This window comes from Meleagris gallopavo, chromosome 20 (assembly GCF_905368555.1).
Source record: "Meleagris gallopavo chromosome 20, MGAL_WU_HG_1.1, whole genome shotgun sequence".
Taxonomy (NCBI): domain Eukaryota; kingdom Metazoa; phylum Chordata; class Aves; order Galliformes; family Phasianidae; genus Meleagris; species Meleagris gallopavo.
In genome coordinates, this window is record NC_139423.1 from 6,885,229 (window position 1) to 6,899,416 (window position 14,188).

Consider the following 14,188-nt stretch of genomic DNA (forward strand, 5'->3'; position numbering starts at 1 on the left):
AAAAGTACTGATGCATAAATATTCTAAACGTACAAGGCTAATTTGATTTGATAAAAATGAAAGTAAGGCTCTTAATTTCTTCTAAGCAGAACAAGCATCCACACACACATGCCACACTGCGGATGAAGCTTCAGCAGCTGTTTTGCTTAGGATTCCCAGAAATGCTGATGTTCCTCTTCCAGCTCTCCCCTTCAGATGTTTTTATAGCAATCTCCATGTCACTGGCATGGTAATGTCCCCTTGCAATCTGAACTTGTTCAGCCCAGGACATGGTTTACTGCTATGTAATAGAGATCAGTTCCTTTCTCGCGCCCCTGAAAAATGATCATATTAAGTAGGATACTTTTCCTTAGTTTGTTCCTTAGTGCATCAGCTCAGCAACCAGTGCTTTTCCTTAACTGGGACTGCAGGGTCGACAGAGGGAGCTGATATATTGTTTTCAGCAATTCCTAAATAAATGGAACCATCGTTTTATTTATGTGAGAAAGAGGGAAATAGCTGTTCATGTTTCAGTATGACCCAGACCAGCATGCTTTCCTCAAGCAAAATGCTATGTGACTTCAGCCAATAAATTAAGGATGAAAACTGGCCTTGCATCATGGCAAAAGCATCACTAACCTTTAAAGAAACATGAGGCTTCAATGCAGAAAACAGTGATGGGGTTAGCGGTGGAACTGGAGGTTGGATGTGGGACCAAGCAAAGTGCTGCAGCCAATTTGCATGGGGGCTGCACCAAGATGGGCCCTTGCCCAAGACGTGCACCCCTGGTCTGTGCTGGCCACGGGGTTGCAGCCCACTGCATCCCATCCAGTCTGCAAAGCTGCTTTGGGGGGCAGGAAGCTGGCTCCTCTGGTCCCCCAGCATCTGCCAGAGCCACAGAGGGGCCGGGACTCATGCTTTGATGTGGGCTGGACGGGATGTGGATGCGTCTGCCGAAATGCAATTATTTCTGTAGAGCAGCTTGAGCATTCCCGATGATAAGCTGTTACAAGTAAGTTGATCCTTAAAAACTTTCCATATGAATAGCAAAAGCAGTACAAAATGTGCTCCCAGCAACCATTCCACAGTCTACTGTAGCACTTCCAGCAGGTAAATACAGGTAGGCTGACAACGCGTCATTTTTAAATTTAATTTATTTATTTTTGTGTACATTTTTCTTAATTTGACTGACATACCATTGCTATAAAGATGCCCTGCTCTTTGAATATTTAATCCAAGACCACTAGTTCAAGTGTGGTTATGAAAAGTCACGGCAAACATGACTGGAAAGAGGTGGTTGGTTTTGACTTCCAGGCAGTTGTTTGAAGCATTTCATAGATGCACACAATAATCAGCAGAACACACGCACACACAGTGCTGAGTTGAACACACACACACGCACACACACATCTGGAAAATGGGTTACAGTGGTTGAAGTTTCAAAAAGGTGTACTGTCCCCTTCTCTCAGCAGCAGTGATAAACCTTTGGATATCCTGAGAAATAAAACTGAAGCGTAATAAAGATCAATGTATTCTACCAACAGGGTTGTGGGTTCTTTTTCAAGATAAATATATTCTCCCAATCCATTTTGTCTTTCGAATGAAGAGGGCAGAGGGAAAGGTTAAGGAATACCAGTCCAACTGTTCCACCAATATCCTTAATCCAATACAACACGGGTCCTAAAAGCATCTCGTTAAAACAACGACATTAAACAAAAGCCTATCTAGCATTACACACATGGTCCTACTGTCAGTTTCCTACTATTTATCACCTCCATAGGACGAGGAGCGGCTTTGAGATGAATGAAGACAACACAGGTTAAGAGAAGAGTTTCAGACTGCGCTGACACGAGGTCTCAGGGGTTGGCAGTGGGTGACCACCGAAACACTCTGCAGTTTGCCTGACCCCAGCGTGATGCTGCTGTTAATAAACCACCAGCAGTGTTCAGCACTGCCCAAGCCAGGGTGAGAAGGGCAGGGCTTCCAATCTCCATTTTCTTGCACAAAGATTTGGGGTCTTACGTTAGGATATGGGAAGTTTTGATTCTGATGAGGACAGAGCTACCTCAACAAGCTACAAAGTGACAATGGCTCCCATTGCGCCACCCTGCCCTTCCCCTAACACCCCATTTCCCATTCCTCCCCACTCCTTTACTGCCAGAGGGGCTGTGTGAGGCTCAGGGCTGTGCTGCAGAGGAAAAAAAGGCAAGCAAAGATGAAGGCAACACAAACAAACATGAAGCAATTAAAAGAACGATGGGAGATGCGGTTTGATGTACTTTTGCCAACAAATAAAATGTTTTAATTGCTCTTTTTGAAAACACTTGCATTGTGCTTTTTAAATCTCTGAAGTGGCAGAATGGCTCCCTGCACCCACCAAGTTGCACATAAATGCATACACACTCATAGCTTTGTGGAGCTACCAAATTTACTTTAAGACAAGTTTCTTTTGCATTCTGACAATTGGAGACAAGTTATTCACAAGAAGGCAAAGTTCATGCATGGCTTTGACAGCTCCGCTTTCTCATAAATGGTATTTGAAAAGCAGAAAGCAAATGAGGGCCAAAGCTCTGTTTAAAGTTCACCTCAGATGCCTGAAAAGCATTTATACCCACATCCTTCTGAGGTCCCTGCTTTATGAACTTCTAATGAAATCCACATTCTGCTACCCAACACTTCTTATGCATAGGGGGAAGAAAAAACAAACCAGAAAACCAACGCAAGCTGTTGGAAAACAGATGCATCACAGAGTTCTTTATCAGCACGGCCTGGCCGGCTTTGGAAGCAGCAGAGCAGCAAGATGCATTTGGAAAGAGGAGGGAGGGAATGAAAAGAACAAGAAGAGCATGTCTGGGAGACCCCTGCCAGTCTCCCACAGGTCTCACATTTGGGATTGCACCCCTATGCTGCATATCAGTGCTCCACACCTCAGCACTTCCAGTGCATTCCTGGCAGCCCCGAGCATCCCTGACCTGAGGGCTGATGGGGAACTCCAGGCTCCTGATACAGAAGAACCTGACAGGAAGGCCTGGACTAACCCAGCTCATCTCAATCCAGATTGTACTTTTCAGGTGGAGAATCTTCTCAGAAATCCAGTGCGCTCAGGCTTGGAGCACCAAGCATTTTAGCAGCTAAAACTATCTCTGGTGCTACTCAATACCCTCTGGAAGGAACCATTACAACCCAACTGATGCTTTTCCTATTAAAACCGAACAATGGTGAGCAGAATAATTCAGAAGACTCCAAGATGCTTAAAGAAGTGAAAAAAATGTTTGTTTGTTTTTAAAAAAGATTACTTCATCTCTAATTGCAGAGCAAACCAAGTCACTGAAAGAAAATCTGAACTGCTATAAAGATTGAACACATTAAAAAAGAGAAGACTTCCAACTTGCCACTTTGCCTGTGTCCTCTTAACACCAGCACACCACTGGGAAGTGGTTACTTTTCCGTTCAGCTCAGTTCTCCTTAAACTTTTTAGGTTAAAATACATAGAAATATCTTCATTACAAATTCCCCACTATCTCAAGACAGTAGACTTCACAAGCCGAGACAGAAACTCTACAAATTTCATAAATTTTGATGCCAAACGTGGATCTTTGCCATTAAAACTGTCGTTCCATAAATTGAAGAGACTTTGGACACTTTTAGACAGAGAAATGACAAGTTTTACTCCAACATATCCTCAGTTTGCGAGACACTACATTTAGCAGCTTCCCCTCAATGTATTGCTATTAACAAATAAATGCCAAATTCCAACAGTTGTGGATGTGGTGATCATTTCCAGCAGCCCCAGTGGCACAGTGACAGCCACCACCAAACACAAGCTGCTCAACTCATGGCTGCAGAGGAAGCAAAATGATGGTAGACTTTGGAAATTCACAACAGACCCATTATATGGAAATGTTTGGAGCCAGACTCTGGGTCTGGTGATGCTATGGCTTTTTTTCTGTCTGTGAAGCCCCACCTTGACTTAAGCCCACCAAGCATGGGCTGTTATTAGACATTTTCCTGGGAGGTGCCTAAAGCCATTGTATGAGATCCTGGGCAGCCTGATGTGGTGGGTGGCAACCCTGTCCACAGCAGGGGGTCGGAACTAGATGATCTTTAAGGTCCTTTCCAACCTAAGCCATTCTATGATTCATTCTGTATTTATGGAAGGCTCACGACTAAATGCAGGCAAAATGTGGATGGAGAATTTTGCAGCTGCACCTGCATACGATAAATCCAATCTTGACAGCCTACACCACAGGCTGTAATTCTTCTTTAAACAAACCTTTTTGGCTCTTGCAAGGCACTTAATACACACCTCTTCACTCTGGCTCTCTAACTGGAAGACACCACGTCCCTTCCCACTCTTCCCAGTACCCTTCCTGAAAAGAAGCACACAGTTGAGCTGAGAGATACCACAGACTCAGATATTATTTCTGGACACTCTGAGATGGCTGTAAGGTCTTTCTAAGAGGAACAGACAAGAAAAAAAAGGCAACATGGCAGACCCCAACGCCTCCATCACACATAACCATAGAGGATCTGCTTCTACCTGTGTTTTTAGAGGCCAGGCACATACTTGCGGCCATCCTCCTCCTTCCTGCTCAATGCTGGCTGCCTCTTCCCACTGCACTTGTCTCTAGCCTCCTGCTGGCATCATCTGATTCGGACCCTTGCATGTTGGATCATGGCATTACGGAAAGACCGCAGAGTGATCTCTTATTTTCTCAAAAAGAGTAATAATTTCGGGCAAAACCAGACTGAATTAGGATAAACCCTGAGCTGGCCCGAATTCTTCCTTTGTGAGAAACCAAACACGAATTTTCCTGATCTGTTCAGCAATACTCAGGGCGGGTGTGTTTATTCTCTATTTTAAAATTACACTATTCTGAGCTTCCTGGATTTAGCTGGGCCCAAAAGTGAAAGTAACATACCAAAATACCCCGAAATAAACTTCTAGGAAGGGTTTTCAGGTCTGGCTAAAACCACACAGCTTTGGAAATTGCCGAAAGCCGTCTGATCTTTCGAGATTTCCATCTCTATTTCCAGCGATTTTTAAGACACTTCCAAGCATTTCCCAGCTTATCCCCGCGGTACCTCGCAGCCGCTGGAGTGGTGCCCCATCGTTTAGAGAAACCCAAGAGCCTTTCGAGGAAGGAAACGCAGCCCGGCCCGCAGGCTGGCTGCCGGCAAGGGCGAGCCATGGGGCTGCTCTGCTTCCAGCAGGGATTTTTCCTGAGATGGAGAAGAAGTAAGAACACATGTCAGGGAGTATTCCCACAGCTCGGGGAAGCTCTCACCTTGGCTGGATACCTGCGGGCAGGCACTGGATAGCATATAGGCATTGCGTTCTTCTCCCAGAGGCCCCTTTCTTTTGCCTTCCCTCTGCCGGACCGCCTGAAAAAAAAGCTGCTAGTAAAATCTCAGACAGTAAAATGCAAAATGTAACTGTGACTGTAGGGAAGAGGTCAATGGAGGCTAAGAGCTGGCCAGCCACCCAGCAGTGCACTAAAGCAGGCCGTGCAACACATGTCACACAGCCACAATCATTCCTAGCAGAACAACACTGCCCGCAGCACAGGTCCCTGCAGGATTCCTTTGTTCCTGTGGCAGTTATAAACATAACTAACCAAAAGATGGGAATTTACTCCTTAAAATATTTACCCTCTTCTTTCTCAGCTACCGAGGCAGTTCCCAAGCCTTTCCCATCACTCATGCCCAATGAAACTCATTGACAAGCTCAATGGGAGAAGCAGCAATGCACAAGGCCATACAGGCACTACTACCAGCTCACTTGCAGTTCTTCCCTGGTTTTCTTTTGGGTTCTAAATTTTGTTTCTTCTGCAGGCAGTGGGAACACAGTGGCATCTAGGATGCATGACAAAATGCATCACCTAAATCCATTACTCTCTGTCTGCTGAGCTCTCCTCCATCAACTTCAGCTCTTCCTTGGCAGAGAAAACAAACAACAGCTGCTCAACAAAGCACTTTATTTGTCTCTACGCCATTAAAACCACCCTTGCAGTTTTTTGCAGACCTTTTCATTTATACAGTGCAGACCACTGGCACCACCACCTCCAAGCTGAATCTATGCTCATCTCCAAACACAAAAGATGAGATTCAAGTAAGCTTTATCTGGCCCTCCTTAATAACAAAATCAACTGCTCTTATAGCTCAGGGTTCCGTGAAGGAGCTGCATCCTTTCAGCCTGAAACATTGCTTCATACTGCGCAGAAAGTATCTCTTCCAGCCACAGTCCAGGAGAGTGAATCTCAGTGCACTGCAGAGCTCAGGCCTGCCAGAGCACTCGTCAAATTTCATATTATCCATCTGCTCCAGTAAAGGCTGAGATGAAATATTAATTAGGAGATCTGATCCCTTCTCACCAGAAACAATCTGGATTTTATAGCTCAGCCAGAGGCCAGAGACGCAGACAAAGCTCTGTGATACATCCTTTGCTGCTGGTTAAAGGCTTTCAAGGAAATAAGTAACTTGGGGGAGAGGACACAGACTATAAAACACATGGACATCTGGTCTGTTATGTCCACCCACCATCTCCCCCACACTCAGCCCCTTTCTCCTAAGTGCATGCTCAGAACAGAGAGAGATAACTCCTCTAACATAAACAGCTATAATATGGCAATAAAGATTAATGAGTGAAACTTGCCATTTTATGTATAATCCGTGGGGATTTACAATCATTAATCTTTATTAGTATGTAATAACTGTTTAGACATTAAGGACAGATTCTCAGCTGGACAAAACTGGCCTTATTCCAGCAAAGCCAATGGAGCAATGCCAGTTTACACCCTCCGTGACCCTAGTTTTAAATGAGAGCCATCCCCACCTGCAAGAATCATATCACTAGCAGTATTTCCCCAACAGCAGGGGCTGACCAGCGAAGGCAACTATTTGTCTTTCTCTGTATCTGAAAAAGAGAGCTGCATGTGTCCAGGAAGCTCAACAATAGACATGTCAATAAACATGAGGAAATTCAATGAAAAAGCAACAGCAACAAAAGGAACCCCAAGGAGCAGGGAAGTGGATGATTCTTGAGGCAAGACTATAAGATCTGGTTTGGCAGGAGCATAACTAAGAGGGATGTAGCAATCTTTGGCATGTGAAAGAGTGAAAGCACCAAGACTGGCTCCCAGAGTTCCTCTAAGAGGAACAAGATGGAAGAGAGGGGAAAAAAAAAAGAGCATCTTGGCTGGCTTTTCTGAGAGAGGAGTTTGGGTTTTGTTTTTAATAAAAAAGAGGCCTATTAAACAAGGGAGCTGGTGGGAACCTTGTCTGAACTACACCAGACCAGCCACTAAAGCAATGCTGCATTAGCCGAGTGGGATTTCCTCTTCCAAAACGTCTAGGAAAGAAGGGAAATGTTCAGGTACACACTCTGCTTCTGCAAACACGGAGAAATCCTGGCTAATGCTGTGTGTGGGCGTCTCTGTGCTTGGAACTAGGCACTGCAACGTCACATGGGTGAGGGCCCCAGAGTCCCTTCCCACCAAGTCAAAATGCACCTAACACTGACCCAACAGGCACAAAACCACCTCCTGCCGCACCAGTCAAAGAACAGCAAGCTCATCTGCACTCAGTTATTTCAAGTGCTATTTCTAAGTAGTCACCCACCAAGTGCCTCCAGAAACAGCAGTCCCGCCTTTTCAACAAGTACCTCGTTCCTTGCCACTAAAATCGACACAAGTCAGGGAAAAATGCAGACATAAATATGAAGCTATCTGTGTGAACTTCTGGAAAATCTCCAGAGAAGATGGACGTTCCACCCACCGCAGCAGAGTGGCCCTTAAACACGGTAACCAGCAAATGCTCTCCAAGTTCCCCATCAAGTTTAAGGGACAGTGGGCTTTTGGGGACCCAGAAAGAAGCCTTCCTGCCAGCCACACTTCAAGACCCCTAGAAATGGCAAAGCCTCAAGCATGGAGGAGGTCGCAAAGACATCAGGAGTTGTAAGGAATTTGGCACGTTGGAGAAAATAGATGATGAACATCATGCCCCTGTGGTCTCCCTCTTCCTGCCATGAGGATGGGCTATGCATGCCTCACACAGCCAGATCACCACTGCTGTGGCTGAGAGCAGCAGAGAGGCCCTGCCTTGCAAATGTCTCACTGTGCTGGAATTAATTCACACTGCTGGTCCAAGCCATGGCTCAGTGCTCAGCTCTGGGCAGCTTTTCACTCCTCTTTACTCCCTGGGGTGTTTTGGTTTGTTTCACGTTTGTGGAATCAGACCTGCTGCTTCTGCAATTTAAATATCCTGACTCGGGACAATCTAACACTCTGTGTGTTGCCCACAGTTCTGCACTGTCTGAAGACAAAGGAGCTTTTGGAAGAACAGCTTCAAGCCTCAACACCAGGGCATGGGGCATGGTTGCTGGGAAAGGCTAAATATCCCACAAATCGTACGTCTCCCAGCCAAACCTGTGCAGAGGTTACGTCCGAAAAAGATTCTGAGTACTGAACAAAACCCTTTCATCTTTACTGAGTTTACAATCAAATGGAAAAGAGTCTGATTTTTGTTTTCCAACCTTGCAGGCAGGAGTCCCTGGCTCTCCTCCTTGCTCCGAGGCCACCAGCTCAGGCTCCTCTCTAAGAATACCCTTGATCAGACCAAACCTTGTGTCTACCAAGAGGGATGCAGAGACAGCATCTGCATTCCTCTCCTCCTCCAAGTACCTATTCAGTGACAATCAATGCAGATCACTGGTTTTACTCACACTGGCCATACAGATTCACACTTACTCTGGGCTGACGTAAATGACTTTTAAAGGAACAAAGTCATGGAGAAATCAGGAGGAAGTGAAGTGATTTGTTGCATGCTCTATTGTAATGTCATTAAAACAAAGGGATTAGACAGCCCAAGCACTGCAAGAGCAAAAGGCATAAAAGAAAGTACTCAGCATGTAGTGTTGAGGCATGCAGGAATCATTTTAGAGGGTTACTAGCTGCAGACAACACTGACATTAATTTTCTATTGGAAAACGCTGGTGACATTAATATCTGCTATTAATACTGAACTTTGACAGTATCTCATAAATTCAACCTGTCAATTACAATGGCACTGAAATAAAGGTGCTGTGAGGTCAAGAGGATGCGGTGTCCAAATGAGACTTATATTCCAGGAGAAAAGTAGCAAAAACAATCTTTAACAAAAGCATCAGATCCATATGTAGGAAAACCAAAGGGTGGTTTTAAATGTCATGTTTTTCAAAGCGAGAATTGATGCTGGAACCAACTCCATAAACTGGCTGGCCGGACTTTCAGCTGCAGCTGAGGACAATCAATCAAAACAGTTCTGTGACTCTGAGAAAGTGAGAGAGAGAAAACACACACACACCACGGAATATGAGAGGGCAGATTATGAGCCATGCGAGGCCTTTTAAAATTACAGAGTGAAGTAAAACATCCTTGTGTTTCACCCACAACACAATGTGACCTGAAAGGTTCTCCTCGACGCAAAGTGAAATATGGAGCTTATTGTTACTGGGGGCCAGCAGGCTCGTGAAGCAGGGCCTGAGGAAGGGGAACCTCCTCCCCAAAGCCTGCATGACCCGTGAGCCCTTTGCAGTAAGGAGTCACCTGCACCCTGCCTGCAGGGAGGACCACAAGGATCGATGAATCTCCTTCGATATGGAACTGGACTTGACGATCCTTATGGGTCTCTTCCAAATCAGGATATTCTATGATATGGCCCCAGGGCAGAGCAGCACTGTCATAGGGTTTGCAACCACCTCAGCAGGCACTGCCAGCCACAGTTATGATGTTGGCAGCGGCAGCCCAGGCACTGGTGTCTATGTGCACCTCTCCAAAGCGGTTGCGTGCCCCCAGCACTAGTGGTACTACCCTGCCATTCAGGGGTCCATGCTCTAAATACTGCCCTTCTCAACAGATCACTTCCCAGATGGGTGCTCAGGATAATCCTGAAGTCCAACCTACATCAATGGAGACTGATGTCACTAAAGTAGGAGAGAAAGGGCTGTATTCCAGGCTGAATGACATCCTGCACAACCATCTTGCAGGGCATGGCATGCTTCCAGTTGGGATTTGGCTCTGAGAACTTGTGCAGAAGTGATGGGTGGGGAGGGGAAGCATGCAGAGGGGCACAAGGCACACGCACAGGCTGCAGTGCAGCCATACACACAGGCACTCTGCAGGGCTGGGGGAAGGAGCCACGGGCAAAGGCAAAGGATTCATCGCCTGGCAATGCAGCTGTGCAGGTCTGGCTCAGTCAAACCAGCACCAAGCATGTGCCTGCCAGTGGCCTTGCTCCAGATGCAGCAATGCCTCGCAGTGCTTGGCCCCCCTTCTCTGGAAAGAAACCATGTTACCTAAAAGGAGAGTGGGTCACCATATTCCCCCTCCCACCCAGACAGCCTTCACACTCCAGTCCTTGGCTAGCAGCTTTTCTCTGCAGACTCAGCCAACAGCAACAAGCTCCTGGGAAAGGTGGGCTGTGGTTTCCCTGCATGGTTTTCCCAGCTGCTGCCCTGGTAGGGGACACCTGCAGCCCATGTTGGAGCCCAGCACTCCCAGCTGCCTCCAGTATCACAACCAGAGGTGGACATGGCCCAAATCACATGCCAGCACAGGCTCCAGGGGAGCACTCCTGAAGTCTGCAGGCTAACACAGGGAGATTGCTGCTTAGGCAGTGCTGAAAACCCTGGAAACCTGTACTGAGCTATCCCTGCTTTTTCAGACGTCCCGCTGTGTAGATTGTTTGCCTTTCTGATCTGGAGGAGGTGAGAGGAGTGCTCTTTTATGCCCAAAGCAGCACATCCCCAGCCCAGGTGAGCCCCAGACACTGCAACGCTGCTGGGCTTGAGGACAGGTGGGGACCAGGCTCCTCCTGGTCTTTGTGCAACGTTCCGGACAAGTCGATTCCCTCTGGGACTCCTATCCCAGAAACTCACCCAACAGTATCTTCCCACCCCGGACCTCATCACCTGCCCAGTCCTGCAGGGTAAGGGGCAGGACGTCGGACATGGGCTTTCCCTGTGCAGAGGCTGGCAGAGCACCATGGGCATCAGGCTGCCTGGGCTCAGAGCATGGTCTCTAGAGGTGAGGTGACCCCACGGAATGCCGGGGTTCCCTCCAGCACAGCAATGCTGCCTCGCATCCTATGAAGGCAGCTCGAAGAGCTGAACTGAGATCCTTGTCTATAAATTCTTTTTAGGATGCACATTAAATATTATCCACAACACAGACACTTCTCTTCTTTCTCTTTTCCTCTGGCACCTTTTTCCCCAGCAAAGCCCTAGGACTATTGCTTGCTGTGGCCTCATTTAGCATCATCATCATCACCACACATTCATCCTCATATAAAACAGAAATCTATTCCATCAAGCACTTAACATAAATATTAAAATAATGGAAGGGACAAAATATAAATCTACATACAACTTCATGACTACCATAGCACCTATTACCATGACAAAGCAAATTCCGGTTCAGGAGGAAGGGTATGGGAAGGAGGAAAAAGTTAGGAAGAGGGATTTTGACTGTCATTAAATATGTAAATCACTCTTAATTTTTTTTGTTGTTTTGCTTTTGTTTCAAGGTTACCAACCTTATTAAAATTCATTTCACTAACCAGCTCGTTCTATGTCACTATGGATACCAAAGAACCCTTTTAAAAACTTCGGCGAGGTGGGGGTTTCTCAGAATAAAAACAAAACAAAACAAAACACGGCGGCTTTCTGTTGGTGCTTCCATGACAAGTCCTGCCACGCGCCCCTCCCCTGCACCCACCAGTCCACAGAAGGGCAATTCATACAAAGTCCAGTTCTCAGTCTCCCAGGATGAGTTTGACAAAAGAGGCGACGTCTGTCTCTTTGGATTCGTGCAGGGTGAAGAAAGGATGTTGCTGGGAAAAGAAGAAGAGTGAAAAAAAAAAAAACAGAAAAGTTTATTATTCACAATGCTGAGGACCGAATCTAACGTCTTTTCAGAGCGTCTTCTAGACGGTGGCAAACACTCTGTTGCTAGCATCATTTTCAGGCTGGATATTAGGAAACTTTTCTCCCAAAGAGTGGTGATGCACTGGCACAGTTGCCCAGGGAGTGGTGGGGTCACTGTCCCTACAGGTGTTCCAGAACCTGGATGTGGCACTGAGGGATGTGGTCAGGGGACACAATGGGGGAGGACTGGGCTTGGACTTGATCTTAGAGGTCTTTTCCAACCTTAATGCTTCTATGACTCTATAGTTATACTGGGCTTTCCATGTTTTGCAGATGAGACACTTCTAGGGGGCACAGGGGGCCATTTCACAAAGGCTGTGGATTTGTGCCACACTCTGGCATGTTCTCTCTCTACCTTGCCCTGCCTGGGAGGGCTGACCTGGGCTGCTGTTGAAGCAACAGAGAGTACTGAACAACATCTCTAGCACGTCGTGCCCAGCAGCCTGGGAGCAAGGGAAAACCTCGCAGGAAGGCTGACTGCAGTGGGTTTTCCCTCAGCTTCCTGCTTTATCTGTGTATTTACCCTCTGGTGACTTTTGAGTCTCATTTCTTCCCTGCAATTGCTCATTCTCACAGCAGGAGATGGCTACCTTACCCCTAAATGCCGCAGAGAGGAAAGCCATCCTGGCTGGAGAGCCATCCCCAGCTGTATGTTTAACTACTTAATCGTGACCAACATGGGAAGACATCCTGCCAGAAAATCCTGCTTGCATTTCGGCGCAAATGGAAAAATATGTGGAAGGATTAAAGTACACAACTGAATACCCCCAGAAGCTCCTTTCTGCTAGAAACAACAACTCAGTTTGTACCAGGGCCTGCAATGCATCAGTCGGAGCCAGCTTCCACCTGAAATCACCAAAACACTCTTCAACACCCACTGTCTTGGCAGTTAATTGTATTTATTTGTATGGAGAGTGTTAAAGAGAACCAAATGGCAGCTGGGGCCCTGCGGAGCTTGCAGGCAACCTCGGCTCTGTGCAAAACATAGCTGTGCTTCCCATACACAGCCTGGGGGAACTTGGTTTGATTCCTGACTCTTTCCACTCAAGATGGATTTTTAAAGATATTTTGGGGTTTGTAGGGTTTTCTAAAGCTGCCACCACCCCAGTCCCTGAGAGCTGGCTATGTCAAACATCTATGGCAGCGGACAAGTGGAGGGAGGAGAGGGGCAGAGAAAAGAGACTTTCCGAGGTGGGCTTGAGAGGAAAGTTATCCAGCGACCAAAGAGGCAGCTCTGAGCAGCCAGAAAACAAGCCAAAGGCACAGCAGCAAGGAAGAGGAAGCACAGTTACGTGGGAAATAGAACTGAAAGGGGTTGTGGTAAGGATTCAGACATAATTTAAGCTCTGCCTGGGTCAGACAGTCACAGGAATTAAATGTCCTCAATAACTCTCAGAGTTATTCAGAGAAATGACCCAAATGGCCTGCTGTATTATTATCCTATCGAGATGCCACTGCTTTCACACCCCAGCTAACTCACACCCAAAGCAGGGCCACCACAGCCCAGATGCACCCACACCCAAGACATGAGTGGCAGCAGTGCCCTCCAGCCCTGTCTGTGAACCCAACCCCTCTGCAAGGTCTGAGTCTAGTTACAGCACAAACCCCCCCGTGGTGGGTGGGAAGTGCTCCCTGCAACGTGCAGACCACCAGGGAGGAGTCCTGCAGTAGTTTCATGCTCCACTTCACCTGGGGAAGTGGTTTTTAAATGAGATTAAGCATCCGTATCAGTTTTCCTGATGCTCAAGATAGCACAGAGTCATATTTTCCATGAGAAACCTCAATTCCACAGGAAAGCGAGGGAGCAGTCTTGGTCTAAATGGCAAGTCCAATCCAGTACCACAACTTAATGCCATAACAGAGAGAGAAGGGAATAAAAAAAAACAACCAAACACAACAGAACAGCAACCCTCAACCACAGGACCTCACAACATTCATGTCAGCCATAAAATACCACAGCATTGAGATGCTCTGGAGAGGTGATCCAAGAACCTAATTCAATAGAAATGCACTCGCTTGCCAATGGGTATTAATGCTGCAACAGAGAGAGCTGCGCTAGTGAACCTTTTGATAAAAGGCCATTTGGCAAAGTTCAGAAATGCACTTAAAATATGTATGTGTTTATTCAATAGTAATTAAAAAAAAAAAAAAAACAGGAAAAAAGAAAACAACATAAACCTCAAGCCTCTTTTTGTCTGAAATCAGTATTTGGGCAAACTGTGTGTATATCAGATCTATATAAAGAAA

The 14,188-nt window shown here is 46.4% G+C and overlaps 1 protein-coding gene across 2 annotated transcripts in view; it reads right to left on the minus strand.

Annotated features, from left to right (window-relative positions):
* Nucleotides 1-1,115: 1,115 nt before the first annotated feature.
* Nucleotides 1,116-14,188, minus strand: part of MAP2K6 (mitogen-activated protein kinase kinase 6) — a 45,331-nt gene continuing 32,258 nt past the window's right edge. For both annotated transcript variants that reach the window (XM_010721466.4, XM_010721465.4), the window contains exon 12: nt 1,116-11,847. In XM_010721466.4, the coding sequence (XP_010719768.1) occupies nt 11,770-11,847 (78 nt within the window). In that variant the 3' untranslated portion in view covers nt 1,116-11,769. The remainder of the gene's footprint in view (nt 11,848-14,188) is intronic.